At 38.1% G+C, this 20186-nt stretch overlaps 1 protein-coding gene across 1 annotated transcript; it reads right to left on the bottom strand.

Moving 5' to 3' along the window:
* Positions 1-983: 983 nt before the first annotated feature.
* LOC308232903 (1-acylglycerol-3-phosphate O-acyltransferase Pnpla3-like) lies at positions 984-19898 on the bottom strand (the record flags this gene model as incomplete). Its single annotated transcript, XM_080639196.1, has 9 exons — positions 984-1275; positions 4454-4570; positions 5719-5851; positions 6804-7019; positions 9131-9191; positions 10301-10510; positions 13370-13435; positions 14185-14417; positions 19712-19898. 9 exons carry the CDS (start codon positions 19896-19898, stop codon positions 984-986), a joined length of 1515 nt encoding a protein of 504 aa, XP_080495322.1.
* Positions 19899-20186: the final 288 nt, after the last annotated feature.

The raw sequence follows: 20186 nt of genomic DNA, 5'->3' as shown, positions 1-20186 counted from the left end.
CTGAGACAGAAGGGACCCTTTTTTTCTTCCTTCCTTTAGCAAGAGGAAAGTGAAAGAAGGGAAGAAAAAAACCCAAGTCGGTGGGGGTGGGGGAGAAGGGGAATAAATTGTGAATGATTGGGCAGCAATTAAGAGATGAGACCAAAACATCGTTCCCCATTTGCTATAAGGTGATTTCTTTTGTTAACATCTTCTGTGAAGTTTAACACCCTTCTCAGATTACTGTTTACTACTAATCAGTCACTATTTTACCTACTTTTCAATACTTCGTCAAGTATTAAGTTCTTATATTCAAAAAAATAAAAACAGAAAAATCACTGAAACTGTACCTGCTTACACTTCAGGGGAATGCATCCCATTTACTACGTCTTTTCCCCTTGAAGTATTTGAAGAGCCATAGAGGAGAAATAATGTGAACTATGGAATACATACAGTAACCCAGAATATTACTGTTCCTAAAGTATCTCATGCAGACAATTTTTCAGTGAACACAACAGTATGTTTAAACATAAGGCAAATGGACACTGGAGGCCACTGAAAAAGCTCCTTTGTGTATTTCCCTTTATGCTGTAAAAGTCCAATTTTATTTAAGTGCTATAAAATTAATCCTAACACATATTATTGTTAAGAATTATATTTTTAAAAAGGTTTTGTTATCGGTGCCTGTTTGTCTAAATCTGTTTACAGAATTTACATTTTTATTCTGAAAGTAGATTTTAAAAGAACTTATTTCCAGAGAAACACTGTTTACTACAAGTCTTCTACAGTTGATTGAGCTGGTGCTTTGACAGAACTGCAGTCTGTTTCTTAGTATAGCAGCCACTGTTTTTATAATCCTTACAACAATAGGATTCCCAAGGCAGATTTGTTAGGAAGCTGTAAACAAATTTTCCAAGACTTACTGGCAATAATCAAAGTGATCTTTAGGAAATAAATTTCTCTGCCAAATTGGAATTTTGGAAACTCTGGAAGCTACTTCCAAGTTAATACTCTGGAGCAGTTTGGAAACTTGACTCTGAGGACGAGTCAAAATCTATTTCCAACCCAGACTCATCAGGATTTGGGGGAAAATTAGGATAGGAGTTTATGTCTGAATGCTCCTGTACACTAGCAGAAGTGTTTTTCATAACTGACTGCATGAAGCATGAAGATTCCCAGAGCCAGGTTTCAAGGTCTGCAGAAGAGTGAGGCATTTTAAGGTGGCAGTATGAAGAATGAAATTCCATAGTAGATGGAACAGTTTGACATTTTCTTAGTGATGTGTATCTGTCTTTCCTGTTTAAAAAAAAAAAAGAGAGAAAGATTATTAGTGTTTCAGTTACTATTTTTATTACTGTTCAGATGTCTTACAGGGAATCTTCACATAAGGAAGAAGGCTAGAGGAAAATGGTTAATTTTAAATGCAATTTAACTCGCTAGGATATGGGACAACAGGAAAAGGATCTTGAAACCATCATAGGGGCAACTCTATGTGTTGTCCTCAGAAGTAAGTATAAAATACTTACATTCAAAGTCACACTGTTCTGATGAGCTCAGAAGGGTAGACCCAGTTTGTACATTACCTCTTAATTAGCCCTATCTCCCCCCTTCCCAGCTACCCACTTGGAATATTTGCTGATTTACCAGTCACAGCACTAACTGAAAATTAACAAGAACAGTCTCAACATTTACAATTTGATAACCAAATACAGTTGTTCAGCTTCTTAAGTGCCATCTCTGCATTCAACTTTACAATCAGCCAATTATGACCCACCTGGAACAGAAATTTTCTACACTCTACACCAGCACCTGAATCACCAGGTTAATTTTTCAATTTGAAAAACAAGAAACTGAAGTTGTTACCAAGAACAAACCAGGTTTTTTCTTTAGACTTTCCTGTAACAACCTGCAGTGCCCCCTCTCATGCACAAAACCCCCCAACTTGCAACACACACTTCAACACCAGTTTCCATACCTGAGTTTAGGTGCACTAGAAGATACCATCCACCAGGTTAAGTTTCCTAAAAGGATTTTCAAACCATAAACACCTCAAATTTTCATGAGATTTAAGTCTGATTCTAAAACAGAAGCTAGATCTGATGACATAAGGGGAAAAACTTGGAAAAAAAAGTTGTGTACAGGTTACTTTCTTCAAAAGCAGCAGTAAGTTCTTGGTGGATGCTGAAACAAAGTATAAGCCCTCAAAGAGCCCACCTGTAGAACACAACGTAGGATTGTACAGAGTCTTGGGACCTCTCTACCTGAAGAGAAAATCTACTTAAAAGAAGGCTTAAGAAAACTTTGAAGTTTGAGAGTGTAAACAGTTTAGTGGGAGCTGATCCCCTTTGAAGATACCATAAAAGCACAAAGGAAAAGCCACAACCACCAAGTTCTGTTTAAGGCCAAGAGCTTCTCTTTCCACAAGAGAAACAATGTTCCTTGTTAATCATGACTCAATGACCAAATAACCCCTCTTGGAGGTTAGATATGACACAGTGTTTTGGTATTGTGCCTTTCAAACGCCTGTGTCAGATGTAGAGCCTCACAGTTGGTAAGACTGGAGTACGAGCAACATCAAGAAGCTGTTCAATAAGAGTAAAAGCAGGAAGATTACTATACACATATTTCTTGTGGAAAGAAATCAGAAATATCATTGAGAAAGAAAGAAGTAGACACTAGATTACATGTGGTATCAAATAAATGAAGAGATGACACTCAGATGATAGCAAATATATATATATATCTCAAGGATTACATTTTTGCTCAGAGAGCTGGCCTCAAAAGCCATCTAGTGTTATACAAGGAAAGGCTTTAACAGATTTCAGAAACGGAGAAGAGAGGGTATTTGTACACAGAAATTAAATGCTTCTGAATTCTGGATAAAACTGAATATTATAAAAAACATAATATGAAAGCCAGCATCTAATACTTCCAAAGGGGGAAGGAGACCCAAGCTTCATCCTCATTAAGTCTTCCATTAAGCCAGAGCCTTTAACAGTAAGTTTGACTACTCTGTACTTCTAAGGGATGAAGCATATCAATTGGATCTTTCACAATACCCATCCAGAACCTGGCAAAGCTTTTTATAAGGAAGTAGGACCAAGCAGTTCTCAGACATATGAATCCTGCACTTCTAATGGTTCACTGTATAGCATTGCCAGGGGTAGAAAGAGCATCTTTGATCTTCCTCCTTATCTTTGTTACTAAAAACAGGAAAACAAAAGCTCAAGGACTCCTGGCTCAAATAAAAATTTATTTTTCATTGTAATTTAAGAACGTTCTGTATGTAAAACATGGCAATGTTCTAACTGAAATAACTGCTGCATTTAGGAGTCTCCAGTGCTACAGCTATCTCTTGGAAGCTTTTATGAAGAATTTAAGAATTATGTTCAACCCTAATAGTTTCTCAGGCTAATTTCTCTTCCCCTTCTACCTTCCACCTAGCAACTGCAGGCATTGAGACAATCATCAGAAAACTTACAGTAAAGTAGGATTTACAGAGTAGGTCATATCTTTCTCAGACCAAATCTTAGGAGACTTCATATTTATTAGCATTTGAACCTCGAAGAGAATTTACGTTTCTCTACTTGCTCTACAGAGCACTGCTCTGACACAGCTGTGTAACTCTGTTCCAGCAACAAGTCCATTTATAGCAGGAAAATCTAAGCTGAGTATCTGACATTCATTCTGTGAAAGTTTGAAGTGCTCCTTAGGCAAATGCTACACTCCCCATGAAAAAGCAAAACTGTAATGGTATTCTTAGATTCATATTGAAGTGAATTGTCACTGATTCCTCCATTCACATAGTGCTACAAAACTTTACAGAAGTAAAATGTCTAAAAGGCTAAATCTTAGACCAGCTTGGCAAGAGAAGCATAATGAACCCACTTACAACCAGGTTCAAGTGGAGGTTCTTCTTCCACAGAAAGAGGTTCCTAAAAATTTTCCACATGTCTTATTTTAATTCTTCCCAACTATCTTACAAGCCTGTCCTTCATATTAATCTACTTTTTAACATACAATCTTTCCTGTCCAGACTCCTAAGAATGTAGTCTTTCTCCCAACATCTTCCAGTTCCTACACGCTACAGATGCTCATTTAGAACATCTTGGGCCACCTTTTCTTTTCTTTCTGATTGCTCCAGGTACTGTGGAGCAGAAGAAAAAAGGTCTCTGTTCTCAGTCCAATGCCTGCTCTATAACCCATCTCTATCCCCAAAAACCATAAGCCTACCAACAGGCAAGCAGCTCTTCATCTACAGCATGTAGCAGTCATTCATCAGTTATAAACAAGAAGCACCAGAAAAATATACTTCAGAAACAATGCGAAGGATGAGAAGCAGAGAGAACTGTTCTGTGTTACCTTTGAGAAAATTATTAAACCCTGTTTTAAGAGAGAAACTTGTTGAAGCTCTGATAAAAGAGAAAGCATTTATAAAAATGCATCATTTGCATGCAGCAGCACTCCACTTTACCTGGATATACAGAACAGCTTGCTTTTAGCCTGGGAATAAACTGTAGCAGCAATCTGACAAAGCTGTTCTTGCATCCATCGAATATCAGCAGGCATGTCAGGAAACCAGTTTACTAATCTACAATCAAAACCAAGTTGTTATGTAAGCAGTAGATCTAATTCACGGATTTTTACATACAACCTCAAAAAACACCCCCACAACTTTCATTTCCCCAAGTTAACCCCCCACCAAGGTCACCAGGTCCTCCCAACCTCCCGTTAATTCCCACCTAGCCCACTCTTCTCTACAAGCTAAAAGGGGCAGCACAGACCGTTCATCTCTGATCTGCTGAGTGGCTGACCAGTATATGTGCATTCCACACCCTGTGACCAACATTTAGGAAGCCTGCAAAATACTCCTCTTTCTGAGACCTCTTTCTCTGCAGTGGGAATTTTCTAGTCAGTTTAAAGTTAGGTGGATGAGGAAGGAAGAACAAAAAAACCAAACGCACAATAGAAGAATGAATAGAAGGCAGAAACAGAACTATGTCACAAATGTTTTTTTTTTTTCCTTATGAAGCTATTAACTGAAGTCACACCAGAGGGGAAAAAGGGAAAAAACCCACATAAAAACTCTGTTGAAACTTGCTTCCTCCCATCCACCACAAAATGGCACAGAAATACCACATTAAAATAAAAAAAAATCACTGGACTTCTATTTGGCTCCATTTACAGAGCATTTGATTTTTTTTTAGTATTTTCTAAAGACATTAATGACATCTACTGCTCAAGGACTGGAATTCTCTTTAGCAAGCACAAAGCTCAGGATTCATGGTGCATTCATTTACTGTAATTTCTCATTTATGAGAATCAAAAGACATAAAATTAAGTCTGTTTCAAGAGCACAACTTTCAGTCAACCTAAACATTTTTGCGAGTAAACACTGAATTCCACTCCTGACTTTAGAGAGAAGCTGAAGCACATGAACTATCTGGAGAGAGTTCAAATACCACTGCAGAATATACTAACAGTAATAAAATTGTGCTTCTGGAAATGCAAATTAGGGTGCTTCTTTTGAACAAGACAGCTACTAGTAATAAAAGCAATTTGTTTATTTGTCTAGCCTTAGACTATACAGACTTTCGGAGGATGCATCACGTAGGTAGAAATAACAGTCTTTGGACAGTTGCCACTTGGAATTTTAGAGTACCAGAATGCCTATGACACTGAATAAACTTTCAGTGAGTAAATGTCCAAAAGTATAATAATTCTAAAATGGTTCCTTACCGTAAAGCAACGGAGTAAGCAGACTCCACTGGTAGTGTATATGGTAGCATCAGATAGGATATCACTCGCATAGGGAAGAGCTTAGAGAACTGAGCGTAGAATCCATTCTGTTCTTTACAAGCTTCCTGCAGTGCTTAATAATAATTATTTTTGAAAAAGATGTTAGACTATTTGAAAACAGTTTAAATAATTCAAAGTTCGGCAATCTTCAGTCAAAATTGTAAAGTGTCATTGAATAGGCTCAGAAAGAAAATGGAAGAAGTAATCCCCTTAAACCTTCTCTATGCAACTTTAAAATATGAGAAACACAGACTCATACCACAGGGATAAAAGGCATTACCCAGAACTTTTAAACAGTAAGTTTAAGAATTAATTTATAATAAGAGGATTTAAGAGGATGTGAAGTTCACCTCTTCAAAAATACTTATGTATTTTAGATACCATTTCTGTCTTTTTAGAGACTCAATAACTCTAAGGACTTTGCTTAAATCCCAGAGTTGTGCATATTCCAGTTGTTACACACAGTTGTAAGAAATTCACTTCAAATTTTGATCTCCTGGGTCACTAGGATGACAAGCTTCAGATCTTGTAAATACCAATCAGCATTCACAAGAAAAATGCAGGTGAAAGTTATAGATTAAAGAAATATCAGACGTGGTTTCAGTCTATTAACAGCTTATTAATAAGACAGGAGAAACAGAGAATTGGAAATCTACAGAAGTCTGTTTTAAAAATGAGATGGAGACAACTAGCGTTTGGATTTGATGTTCAACTTTGGTGTGAAATATACGCTTACAAAAATACCGTGCACATACAAAGTTTATTCAAAACAAAATGAGAATTCAATTCATAACTCTGCAGTGCTGAAAGTAGCTCCTTCCTCCTGCTTCAATCTAAATCAAAATGTACATGTTCACATTTAATAAATAAAGAACCTTTTTTTTTTTTTTGATTGAGCTAGTCTAATATCACAGGCAATTATAAGATTAAATTAAAGCATCTTAGGAAAATTGTAAGAGAAGGCAGGGGAAAAATAAATTAAAATTTGCCATTCATAGTTGCAGGAAACACTCTCAAGCATGCACCTTTACGAAGTCTAGGAGGTAGACTTTCAAATATGCTCTTCTCCAAAGGCCAAGGATTTTGCTTCAGCTGGTCACTGAGTGCTTCCATTTTCAAAGTTTCTACTCCATTATTTTCTGTCAGTCCTTTTTTCTTTGTATGGTCAATGTGTTGCGCAGCCTCATGAGGATTTCTTTTCGTGAAGGACAAGTGGATATAAATTGAGTCATTCAGAATACCTGAAAGAGTCAAGAGCTTCCACTTAGGCTTGATCTGCAGGCCTTCAGAGTGCCTGTGCAGTACCTGAAGTCTGCGTATCTGTACAAAGGCCTACCCTGAGGGAACATAATCTACCCAACATCAAATACACTTGCTGTTATAATCCCACAAATGTTTGATCACACTGATGAATACTCTTGCACATTTAGGTCTTACTTTCAAACAGGTTCTAAAGAAACAAGAAAGTGAACAATTAACTGGAACAGCACTGGAAATATACAGTCATTTACCGAGTTGCTTCCCAGCAAGAAAGCAAATAATTCAAAATGAGAGAAGGAAAACTGATTTAATACTTATTTGAAAGAACACACCTAAAACACATTAGACATTTGGGAAATTTGACGGGGCAGGTATCACATGAGTACTTCAAGGCATTGCTAAAACAGGGTGGAGAAGGAAACTGAGTAGGGTACAAGATATACCCAAAGTACAGATCTAAATCAACACTGGTTGCCTTGCAAAACTGATGCCAGTTAGGAAATAGAACTGGTAATTACCTTAAAAACAAGCACTAGATAATAAGCACAAATGAAAAACACAGAAGGGTATTTATCTTTGGTTTCCAGAAAGTCATTACGAAGTTCTTTAGACTCAAAGACTATCAAATTTTATTGGGATGCATACCTACATACAACAGAATCTGTATCCTACTTACAACTATTCCTAAAAAACAGATGTCAAAAGAATATACAGAGAATTTAGGAAAAAAATAAAAAAGTTATAAGAAGTGCTACAGATTAGGGGGAAAATTAACTCCTACAGTTGAAATAACAAGAAAAGAGATGTATAATGAATGAGTTTGAAAAGGTTATAGTTATCACTAAGCTTGAAGCAAGACAAATCTGCAGCAGAGTAAGAACAAAGGTGATCACAGGATCAGTAGTGTGAAAAGGAGGACAGTAGTGCAATACACAGAGGACATGGGGGAAAGGACAGCTCCTCCTCCAAGGAGGAGCTGCAAGGAATCTTGAGTATTAACGTCAGATGGAAACATGCACAGGAAACTTATGGGTGCAGTACAGCAACAAAACCCATCTTAGTACAGACAAACACAAATTATAGGCTCTTTGTACAGCTTGTGCTTTCAATCACCTAGTAAAAGGTATAAAGCAGGACATTCTCATTAATGTTTAATATTATTACTTTAAAATCAAACTCCGAAGCAGAACTATGACATTCTTTAAGAAAATTGTTCCAAGAAACTTGAATATTTAATGTTTAGTTATAACAGTATAAGCAGTGAGCACATCAATCTGACTGCATTACAGTACTGTAGCTGATACTATCTGCAATAGTGCTAACATCATATTTACATTTCCATTCCTCGAAACTGACCTAGTACCCATTTGCTTCTCCAACCAGACTACAGGGATTAGGCGTATTTAACATGTTTAACTTTGTGCCAATATCAAGTTACTGTCTTTAACTTGTTTGTCTCAAAGTGTGCAGACCATTAACATTTTAATATAAAATACATTACTAGAATTCTAGGAGTGGAACATAGCAACCTTCAAGTCTTCTTCCTAGACTTATCTGTGTCCCGACAACTGCCACATTACAAGTGGTCTTCTTCTAAAGCCTTTCATGATACAGAGTAAGAATTTGTCTGTGATTGAGTTTATATTGTTATCCAGTTCTAGACTGGCTAGGCTTTACCTAGAAATTCACTTGGCTGATAGCAGACAGGAGGTATTACAACAATACAGGTTTCACAGGAGTGGGAAAAAATAGCTTATTCCTATCCTTCATGACTAACACAGAAAAAAATAATAATGACTTCCCTAGAATTGGAATTCTTTGGTAATTGCACTTAACAGTACCTTAACATTCACTGCACACAAATTTGACAAAACCCCAGAAATTCAATTTCTGTGCGTCAGCACAACTTACCTCAAGTGAATAGTTACTACAACTGTGTGATTGCTGCAAGAAATAAACTTAACCACGATCCCTTTGAAAACCTCAGACCTAGCCCATTCTTAGCTACATAAAACCCCCCTCACCCTTTTATTTTTTTTGTAAGCTCAGGTTAAGACCACCTCATCAGTAATAATCCACAAGTGTAACGTACCATTCTCTTTCAAGAATTTAAGAGCATCTGAATATCCTTGCTCACAGATCTCTCCTAGTACCTGCAAGCATAGAGTAAATGAGTCAGACAAATAAAAGGAGAGTCAACTTAAGATCAACAGGTTGCAGAAGGAAAAGCCACTTCCGTTCACCCTCCATTCGTTTAAGAAATATTACATGAACAATTGCTGTAATTCAACAGATCCCGGTTAATATATCTATGCATATCATAGTAATGCACACAGGATCATGCATACATGAACTTATTTTTCAGCTATTATAGACACGCTGAATTGTTCACCTAAAGAATAGCATTCAGACAGTTTGCAAGATTTCCTCTCCTTTTGTTTCATTGACTAGCTTTTCAGCAGATGCAAGCAACAGTGAAACAGGGTGGCTTGGGATATGCCGATGCCCCTGCTTCCCACTTTCCAAAACTATGAAAAGTCAGCTGTGCAATTCTCATGCACAAACTCAGACTTAATCTTCCACATGAAAACATCTTTCACAAGATGCAACACCAGCTCACCTACACAGTACTCCTAGACAGAAGAAAATAAACATAAAATGAGAATTAAAACCTACACGAGTTGAATTTAATACTTTTCTCCAAGTGGTCAAAAGCCCTCAATTAAAATAAACCCAAATATCTGTAGCAGTCAGGAACATTAATTCTCCTCTGCAGTATATCCCAATCCAATTCACAAGGTCTGCTTTCATTTTTTTTCAGCTTCCACAACAGCAATTAAAGAGCATTTCCCTTACCAGATCTGCAATTAACAGATCTGCGCTTAGCCAAGTTTAATGGCAACTTGCCTGTGTGAAGTACTGATTGAGAACTTCACAAAACCACAAAGCTTTAGAACTTCTAAGTTCTGAAGCACCTGGTTAGCAGGTAAACATGAAAGGACCACAAACTAACAGGTACTAATTTACCAATGTTGATATCATGATAGAATCATGTGCTGAAAGCCAATAGCAGGACATGCATTCTCAGTCCAACTGAGACTAAAAATAAGGAGAATGGATAAAAAAAAAAAAAAGGAACAAGAAATGTTACCAAAAAAGTTTATATGACTAAATGAAATGCTAAGATTACTGCTGCTTTCTGCAAAAGCAAGGCTTTTATATGGAAAGATGTTTTAGTGATGACATGAAGGCAGTGACTTACCTTAGGTTCTGGTGGAAAGAGCGCTTGTGTTAAACGATAAAGGTTCCCCAGACTGAACTGAATGCTGGTGTTGGTCACATTCATTTCATGGAAATTGGCAGAATTCCCCTTTGGACAGATATCACACTCCCCAGCGAAAGGCGAAACCGTGATGGTATTCTTTGATTCATACTGAGGTAAGTTGTCACTGATTCCTCCATCCACATAGCGCTACAAAAATTAACAGAAATAAGAAGTCTCAAAGGCTGAAAACTTCTAACTAGCATTATTTCCCATGCAAGAATTAAGTAGTATTTAAGACTGCAACAACAGTGAGTAACCTGCCTTTAATGCCAATTATAACACATTGCTACCTATAGTTCCAAAGATAGCGCAAGAATACTCTATTTGGGATATTTCTGCATGTTTAAGAAAGAGGAAGTCCATTTCAAAGATCATAATCCTACACAACATGCAGATTAAAAATTGTGGAAGTGTCTCCTTTTCCTCACGAGAGCAGCACCAACTGAAGAGCTAACAGGGCAGTACTTCAGAAAAAATACAAGTAAAATAATAGCTCTACCTTTCAAAGCTAAAGTTCTGTGATACTAAACCATTCAGTTAGAATAAGAGTAAGTTACTCTCAGTAATTAGCATTTGATATAAAAGCATATTTGGACATAAAGAAACTGCATGTAAAAGGCAGACAATGCTTCAGAAATCTTGCCAACATTCACGGTATCTATTCTGCTTTGAGTGCAAGTTTATAAGCTGTTACAGGTTATGCTTTTGTCTCCTTTGTGCTGGACTGCCCACTTCAGTAGTGTCAGTGCCTCACCATCTCAGACATTTTAAGATCAAAGAACTGAGGAGCTCTGTATCAGGGCAACTAATCTATAGTGCAGCAGCTGCTGTGGCTGAAAACATCTCCTCCATTCACTCACAACATCCATGTTTCCAGTGGGGTCAAACAAGTCACAGCTAGTTTGATCTGACAGTGGCAAAAGAGCACAAGCTTTGCTGGTTTAGTGGCTGCATTTCCCTTCTTCCTAACCAGGCATATGACATGACCCATAGGTCCTTGTAAAATGTAAATGTTTACAGAGTAGGTGATTTGAGCAGGAGCAACCTGGATTATCAGTTTTATCTACCTTGAAACTCACTCCCCCACCATTCTGAGAAACAAATCAGGAATTAGGAAGATGACAGCTCAGAGCAATTTGTCCAAAATACTCTTGTAGAGCAGCCCATTCCTACCTGGCAGCTTTCCTGAACACTCTAGATCCACCAGCAAGCTGCCATTGACAAACTTCCTATAGGTGTGTAATGCAATCACTAAAGTACATGTGTGATCACCAAGTACAACACAACAGGTTTCTCAAAGGAGGAGCCACAGCACACAGCCTTCTTATGAAATTATTAAAAGATGTAAGTACACAACTGAGTCACTGTTCTACAGAGGTAAATGGCTTTAATTACTTGGAGTATCTGCCTATCTCTTCCCCCTGGTAATTTTGTAACCTAAAAACCATTGCTGTATTTGAAAGGGTTAAAAAAACCAACCAACCAACCAAAACCCACCACACCCAAAAGCTTCACAACTGGTAGTTAAGTATACCTACTGAGAGTTATCCTTCTATCTTTTTGTTTTAAAGTATACATGCCTGAAGCACCAAGTCAGTAAAAAGCAAGATGCTACAAAGTTTACACACTTGACATTTTACTGTGTTTAAACCCTACAGGAATCATGGCAAGCATATTCCACTGCGGTGTTCTTACGAAGTTACACCCAAAATGCCTCCTAAATATTAAAATCAGATCAAACCTGCAAATATCAAAAGGAAAAAAAGATTCCTTCCTTCCCTCAAAATAGGACCAAATAAAGCATCACTTGTATGTTTTTGTACTCTGAACTAAGCCTTTTAAAATAACATTGTTGTCTGGTGACAAGAACTGAATAGCCAGATTAGCCTGGATCCACCTAAACCTTGGATTCAGTCCAACGTCCTGTTTTCATAACACATTTAATCTGGAAGAGTTTAAGGAGACATACAAGGTTTAAAAGTACAGATAAAGAAAAATCCCTATACAGCTCTAATCACTTTTGCTTAAATTTCAGCATGAAGAAGAAAATACATTTATGTCTATCCTTGACCTTTTAGCATTTACAAATTGCCTTGAGAACAGTTTTTAATCAACGACTCTTGAAGATGTTTTGAGTTTTCTTTCCGTATTCTTCCCCTCTTCTTGTGTGAGAAACACCAAAGTTGGAGAAAAGCAAATGCAAGTTAATACAACACCGTAACACATGTATGTCTGCTTCCAGACTTGTTAATCAGAACTCCTACATCAAACTACACTAACTTCTCTGCTGCTGTTGCCCCTTTAATGTGGGATTTTAAAAACCCCAGTATAGCCATGAAGTATTAAGAGATTTTGTAACCAACAGTTCCTGTAATGTAATAGAACAAACATGCTGACACTTTACCTTTGTAAAGCAACCTTTCTTACACTAAATACAAATGACAGAGACATTAAAAAGTTCTGTTTATATCTAACTGAACTTTAGTCCTGTTTTAAAGGCAGATGTACCTACAGCAAGAACACAAAGATACACAATAAACTATCTTTCATGGTCTAAACACTATCCCAGCCAAAATCAGGACACTGTCTTACAAGATTTTATTTTTTTTAAATAAACACACAAGTATAAATGATCCTTCCTATCTACCTGTGCAGGTGAATAAGCATCACTTCCTTCAATAAATATTTATCCTTAAGTTAAATATCTACTGCCTTAGAATACCCTCTTTTAATTACTGCATCAGAAAGCAACAGGTTGATGGGGGCAGGAAGGGACAGCATGGAGTGTGTGTGTTTTGCAGAGTGGAGAAGAAATATACATAACAAATCATCCACATATTTAGTGTTTCATTGCTTTTTTGAAAAGTTGTAACACAGCTACAGCACTGGAAGCTATGATGAAGGTATTTATTTTACAGTAGGATAACAAAAAACCTCATATACGTTGTCTCTTAATATTTTTAGAATAGCTAGAACTATTTTTAAATATTAACAATAGAGACTTACCACACCTCGAAATGATGGTGGAATTAGGCCACAATAAATAGGGACAAAGGAACTACAGATTAAAGCCTGTAGGAAAATGAGACCATATGAATTAAACAGTAACTGTTCTATTATTGAAATTATCATTTATTTTTCTCTCTTTAGATGTTTAGCAAAAACAATTGAGCAAGCATCAAAAAAAATCGCCAGCAAGTACATTTGAATAATAAGAAGGGGGGGAGAGAGGAAAGGCTATTATCAAGCATTATTTTAAACAGGGTGAGGGTATTCCAACATTTCTTTTTTAGAATGCAATCACATTCCATCTAAAAAAAATGTCAAGACTCACTAAAAGACCATTTCTGGAGATGCTAATCAGGAAGGCAAAGCTTGTGACCTATCGCTCAAGCTATACATTATCTGAGTGATCACAGTAACTGACTGGGGACACAATTATCAACATTCAGGAATCATATTAAGCTAGCTTTGTAACTGATAATAAGAATGTTAAAGTCCCGTTTTTGACAGCTTTTTGATTGCTGCTTTTGTAAGAATTACCTTAAAAAAAAAAAAATCATCTAATTCATGAAGAATGTATTTTCATTAGATACGCTGAATTGCAAAGACATTTATTCTTTCTACGAATGATCCCTTGTACTTACTCCAACAGTTTGCAGACACATTGGCTGGGAAAACTAGTAAATTAATACAGTGTAATGAAACTTGAATTCACCTTTAATATACTGCAAAGTCACAATATCCTAAACTGTTTAAAATGGAAATCCAATGGATGATGTTAAAATTAAACTTTTAAAAGCTGGCAAAAATAAACATACCTGGACAACTTCTTCTTTAGAGTTAAAATTAGATATCAATGCATTTTTACCATCTGATACTCTGGTCAGTGAAATACACAGTCTGCCTGATGACAACTGGTGAGTGTTTTCTGGAAGATTTCTCATCAGTCCATCTCTTATTATCTTTATCACATTAAAGGAAGGATGAAGAGGACCAAGATTTCGCTTTCTAGCTTCTTTAGCTAATGCCAAGACATCTGCACAAGCTTGAGCTGAAAAAAATTAAAATGCATTTATTTAAGAACAGGACGTATGTCAAAGAAAAAAAAAAAAAAAACATACAAAAACCAAACCCCCACATTTCCAGTAATAAAGCACATCGAGAGCTCCAACCATTCCCTCTGACTGCTAGCATGAAAATTCAAGAACTTTTTGACAGCAAAAATAACTGTCCACTACTTTCTAACAGAGTTTAAGAGTTTTTGGAAGAACAGAGTCACTTGAGACTTAAACAGAACTCCCGGTAAAGACCCAGCCACTAAGTTACTTAAAAGTAATAGATATGTAGACTATAGGTGTGAAATACCCATATAAAGCATGTCCATTAGGAATTATTCATTCAAGAAACACATTCCATAAGAAAAAAAAAAGATGAGTGATCTTCCATAAGCATGCATGCATGCATGAAAATATTCTATATACAACATCCATAAAAACCTAGAGTGTATGAGGCACAGATTTAAGGTCCACAGTAAGTCTGCTGAAGAAGCAGAGCACATGGGCTTGTCACAGCTAGTAACACTTGTTGGACTTTAACCAAACTTAAGGTTTCAGAGCAGCATTTATCTTCATTTAAATACAAACACAACAAAGGGAACATTAAATGTGGATTTATGGTAAGGAACATCAGGAGGAAAGATTTTAAAGCAGTAAGGTAAGGAATATGGATGATATCTGTAACACCTCTCACACAGGTCTCCATCTAAATAGGTGCATTCTTACCAATATGTAACAGACATAAAATTAGTTTTTTCTCCAATTAAATCAGCATTTGGGAACTAAACAAAACGCATACAGAAGACATGACTGTTCCCGAAGGACACTAAAATCATTTTAACAACCACACACCTAGTCATAGCAAGAACAACAGTTCATCCACCTGCAATGTTTTGTTTGAATTTTTAATGCTGTTTCTCCAGGGCATACTTTTAGGAAATTCTCTGATAAGGTTGTCAACTTGGTAAAAGAAAGGGGGTGGAGAGGAAGGTCAAAGTAACAGGTTATTAACCTGCCTGATATGCGGCAAGGTCATCTAAAAATATTTTCAGAACTTGCATTATTTTAACTTACACAGACTCTTTCCAGAATGGAGAGGATTCAACTTACCAAGTTGAATGTGAGCACTGCACTGAAAATAATCCTGCTTAAGCCTTGGAGTTTAGATTAATTAAAAAAATAATAAAATAATAGCATCCTTTTACAATGTTATTCCCTCCACCTGAAATAGGAACACCTAAACCTTTGTCACTCCTAACACAGCAAACCAAGAGTTTACATTCAAAAGAGAAGATCTCAAAAAAGTCCGAGGCACATTCCATTTTTACCACTACAATTTCTTTTTCATTTCACCCTTGCCCTGGGCCATGAATCCACTGATACCAGTAGCCTGATCCCACCTCTCACTCCTGAAGACAGCAAACAACTTAGACACAGCTCATTGTTCACAGTCAAATACATGCTTATGTTAGTAAAACACATTTTACATGCAATTGAAACAATGGCACAAGTCACATTCTTGCAAGTAAAGAAGGTATGTCCAAAACCAGCTATCTAGACGGTTTTATCAGTTCTAATTTTCATGCACTCAGATATAAATTACCACCTCCTTTTTTACTGTTTTTTTTTTTTTTTAATAGACTAATATAGCAATGTTCAATCTTCTAGGCCAAAAAAAACCCCAAACAGACCAAGAGCAGTGGGTGCGTGGACACATGAGCAAATACATACGCTTGCACTTCTCTGACAGGTCTTGATCCTGTTTTTCTAGTTAGCATCCTGTCAAATTGAAGCTCAAGCTATTATTTAAGTTTAAAGCATGGAAACATCTCCACTCATTTGTATTGCAGGCCTGTTTTCGCAGAAAACCAAAGTAAACCAGCGCCCTCTACTAGCCTTGTCTTGTGATGATTTACCTCTCACCATAAAAAATATCAGAAAGTATCAGCTCATTTTACATACCCATTAAAGGCAGCAAAACTTATGACTTTTAACAGCCTAAATCTGAACTCTCATTTCAACTTCCTTTCAGAAAATAACTACCCATCAACGAAAATTTTAAAAGCTGATCATTATTGCTTTAAGTTAGTTGAATTATTCCAACTTATTTTCCTTCTCTCTTCCTTCCTCAACAGGACTAAAATAGTTACCTCTTAGGCTGCCATATTACAAAATGGGATCTTCTCAGAAAGGGGCAGAGGGATAAAGCTCACACACTGGGATTTTAGGTTTTGGAACACAAGAGTGCTAAAGAAATTAATGCCCCTGTTAAATGTGAACTGTTTCTTGTTATCTTTCTACAGTTCTATTTTCAATGGTTAAATAATTGTTAGTTTGTTTCCCACAGAGTAAAATCTGACATCATATTTAGAGCCCTTCCCAAACCTGCTGTCTTTAGTGCCCCACTAGAATGGATGGCCACATCATCACGGAAATATCAGATCTCCAGGACATCCATAGGAAAGATCCAACAAAAGGAGTGCACCTTAACAGTTCCAGTTTAGAATAGCCTGGAATGTACTTCATCCTCAAAAGAACAGTCACCTCTAAGCTCCTCCCTCTACCTTCCACCAAATGCAATAAACACTACTTCTTCCTCAGTCTGGAAAAGCACACTTCCCCATGCCACTGAATGGCTGATATTTACATTTACTCAAACTTTAAATTCTACAAACTCTCAGTTTGCCAACTCAACAGGTAACATGAAACACAAAGAAAAGATGAAAGATGCATGCCAATTTTAATCAAAAGCCCTGTTCATCTATACACATACATGCTCAGTTTGCACCAGCAAGTGTGCTAACTCAGGGCTGAGTTCAATCAAGTCTTTAACACCTCCAAGGACGCAGATGCCCCAACCTCTAAGGGCACCTGTTTCAGCATTTTACTACTCTTACGGTAATTTTCTTTTCCTTATACCTAATCAGAATTTGCCATGCTCCCGCTGGTGCCTGCTGCCTCTTGTCCTTCCATCAGCCATCTCAGAGAAGAGTCTGGGTCTGTCTTTCCACAGTGAAATGCAACTGTGAAAACACACACCAAACTATTCTATGATTCTATGACTTACAACGACAACTGCAAAATAAATACTGCATATTAAAGTGCATCAATGTAAGGGAGGCATACAATATGAACTAATGAAATATATTAAATTATCACAACACAGTGTTTCTTTAGAGCTTATTTACAATCCTCTGATTTCACACAAACTCTAAAAAAAGAAAAAAGCTAAAAAGACAATAAACATGGGAATATTTTCTTAGTTTGATGAATTTACAAGGATTCACAGATTTCAGATATTCTATTAGAGAAAAGCAAAAAATCTCAATTGGCATACGAGAAGGGAAAGACAAAGGAGTAATTTGAAGTCCACAAGTCTCAGGTACTAAAATGCTAAAAATTTTAAAAGCTGTTAATAATACATGCTTTTAGGTAAATAGTTTACATTTTTTTGTGCTTAAGAACACTTCAAATATTTAAAGCGGCTTCCTTCTTAAATCATTTACGACGACTTACGACTTAAAATTGGCTATGTTCAAAAAACAGTTATTGTGGCTAAATAAGATTTGTTTTAAAAGCTGGTGTTAGGTTCATAACGACTCAATTGTGTTATGTTACAACATTACAACAAGCAAACTAAAAAGTTCAAGTAGCACAAGTTTATTGCTACAGCTTTGACAAAATTAAGCACATGCAGTTGAGATCAGTGGCTAAGCAGCAGGGACAAGCATTTCACAGCATTATCCTGTCACACATACCAGCAAGTTCTGTTTGGTTTAGTCAGTGAATTTTTCCCTCAGAAATATAAAAGCAAAACCCAAACCCTCCCCAAATTCAAAGTACTCATTGTTTGCCTTCTCCTTCTGTAAATAAAATGAAATGTGAATTTACAAAATCTTCTGGTTCTAAATCTGTTAAGGGTACCATTATCAAAACTGGTCAGTGCTGAGTAATGAACTAGACAAGCTTTCAGTCAATGGATTTCTCTGGTTGAAAAGGAAAACCATTTTCAGATTTCTTTTACTTCATAACTGCATTCCAGTCACCATTCTGAACACCTAGATATTTTACTTGTATCAAGCTTGCTTTAATGTCTATCATGTCTAATTCACCAGATAAATGTACATTTAGGTTCTCATGAACCCTAAATGGGTAAAAGCAAGGTGTACTTTTCCTACTGCTAGAAAGTAAGCGCTTACTTCACAAGGATTGTGCTTAGCTGCAAACTAACATCTTTTATCCTGTATAAATTCAAAACCAGATCAACTGTTACTTAAATCACTATTATAATCAGTGCTTTTAACCAATCCACTGTTTCTAATCATATACCAAAGTGAGCTATACAATACACACTGTGCATGGATTAAAAAGGAAAAGCATGTTAAAGCTAACCTAAGCCCTGACCTTACCTATCTTAGCCTTACCCCAAGAAAGGAGAGCTTTAAGAAGCAGCAAGTTAAAGCTAACTGAAACTTCATATGCAAAGGTAACTACAGAACAGCTGCATTATTTCCCAATAAAGTGCGTTTTGTTTCAAACTGATGGTAGGGTTAGTCCATTTGCTTTGGCAGTTGCTAGGATCCAGCTACTTCCTAACAGCTTTTAATTCCTCCACTTCATAGTAAGGTAAGAGCAATTGTCATCAACCCTGGTATGTGCAACTCCAGCCACAACTCGTTCAAAGCCAAGAGGCACAGGAACTCCTTAGAGGAACACACACCTGTCCTGGTACCCGGGGTAGTAAACTCAACCATTTGACTATGCAAGTGTTGAAATCAGCTGAGGCACTGTCAAGATCATTTCTTAAGCCTGGAAGGTTGCAAAATATCCACCCGCGGTGCAGACACGCAAACTTTACCACCTGCCTCTTCTCCTGCCCTCAAGGAAACTCATGATTTATGAGTATTTTATACAGAGGCAAGAGGTTGAGACGTAAGGGAACGATCAAAACAGACAGCCTAACACCTACAGGGACAGATAACCGGTTCAGATTTAATGTCATTACAGGTTTCAGGTTCCTCTCTGGGGGCAGAAAACAAGAAAGCTAGAGGAAGAGACGAACTGGAAAGGAACTGGAGGGAAGCCCCGCCGACCCCGCGGCCGTCCCTGCCAGCCCGCAGCGCCAGTGGCGGCGGGCCGGGGCGCTCCCGGGGCCGTGCCTTAGCCGCCCGCCGCCGCCGGCCCGGCCTGACCCACTTGCCGGCTCCCGCAGCCCACCGCCGCCTCACCTTATTTCCCTCCGCTCCCCTCCGCCCCCCAGCCCGCGGTACAGCCGGGCACAGCCGCTGACCCATAGAGCCGCCTCCAACGAGCACGGCGCCGGCGAGCGCGCCGGCGGAGGCGCCGTAGATGCGCCGAGCGTCTCGGATGACGTGCGGTGCGCGCTCCTGCAGGCAGGTAGCGGCGCCGATGTGGTAGACACCCAGGAAGCCGCAGCCGGCGAACGAGACGCTCCAGCCTCCTTCGCGGTCCAACATCGTCAGCGGCGGGAGAAGAGCGGCAGCCGCGCCGCTTACGCGAACCAAGCTCCCACAACACCAGCCACTGCCGAGTGACTGCAGCACAACCGGAGGAGCCGTCCCTCCGCCTTACGCGGCGGCCGCACCCAGCGCCGCCGGCCGGCGCAGCAACCAATCATGTGCTCTGCGCGCCCAGTGGCCCAAGACGCCCCAGCAAATCCAAGCGCAGATGCAGATAAGGCTCCGCCTCCCCCCGCTCGTTTCGCCGGTCTGAGTGGGTATGGCTGCCGTCTGCTTCCCCAGTCC

Source organism: Psittacula echo (genome assembly GCF_963264785.1).
Source record: "Psittacula echo genome assembly, chromosome: 1".
Taxonomy (NCBI): domain Eukaryota; kingdom Metazoa; phylum Chordata; class Aves; order Psittaciformes; family Psittacidae; genus Psittacula; species Psittacula echo.
Note: the sequence above shows the minus strand (reverse complement) of the source record. Positions and strands in the feature narration are given on the sequence as shown.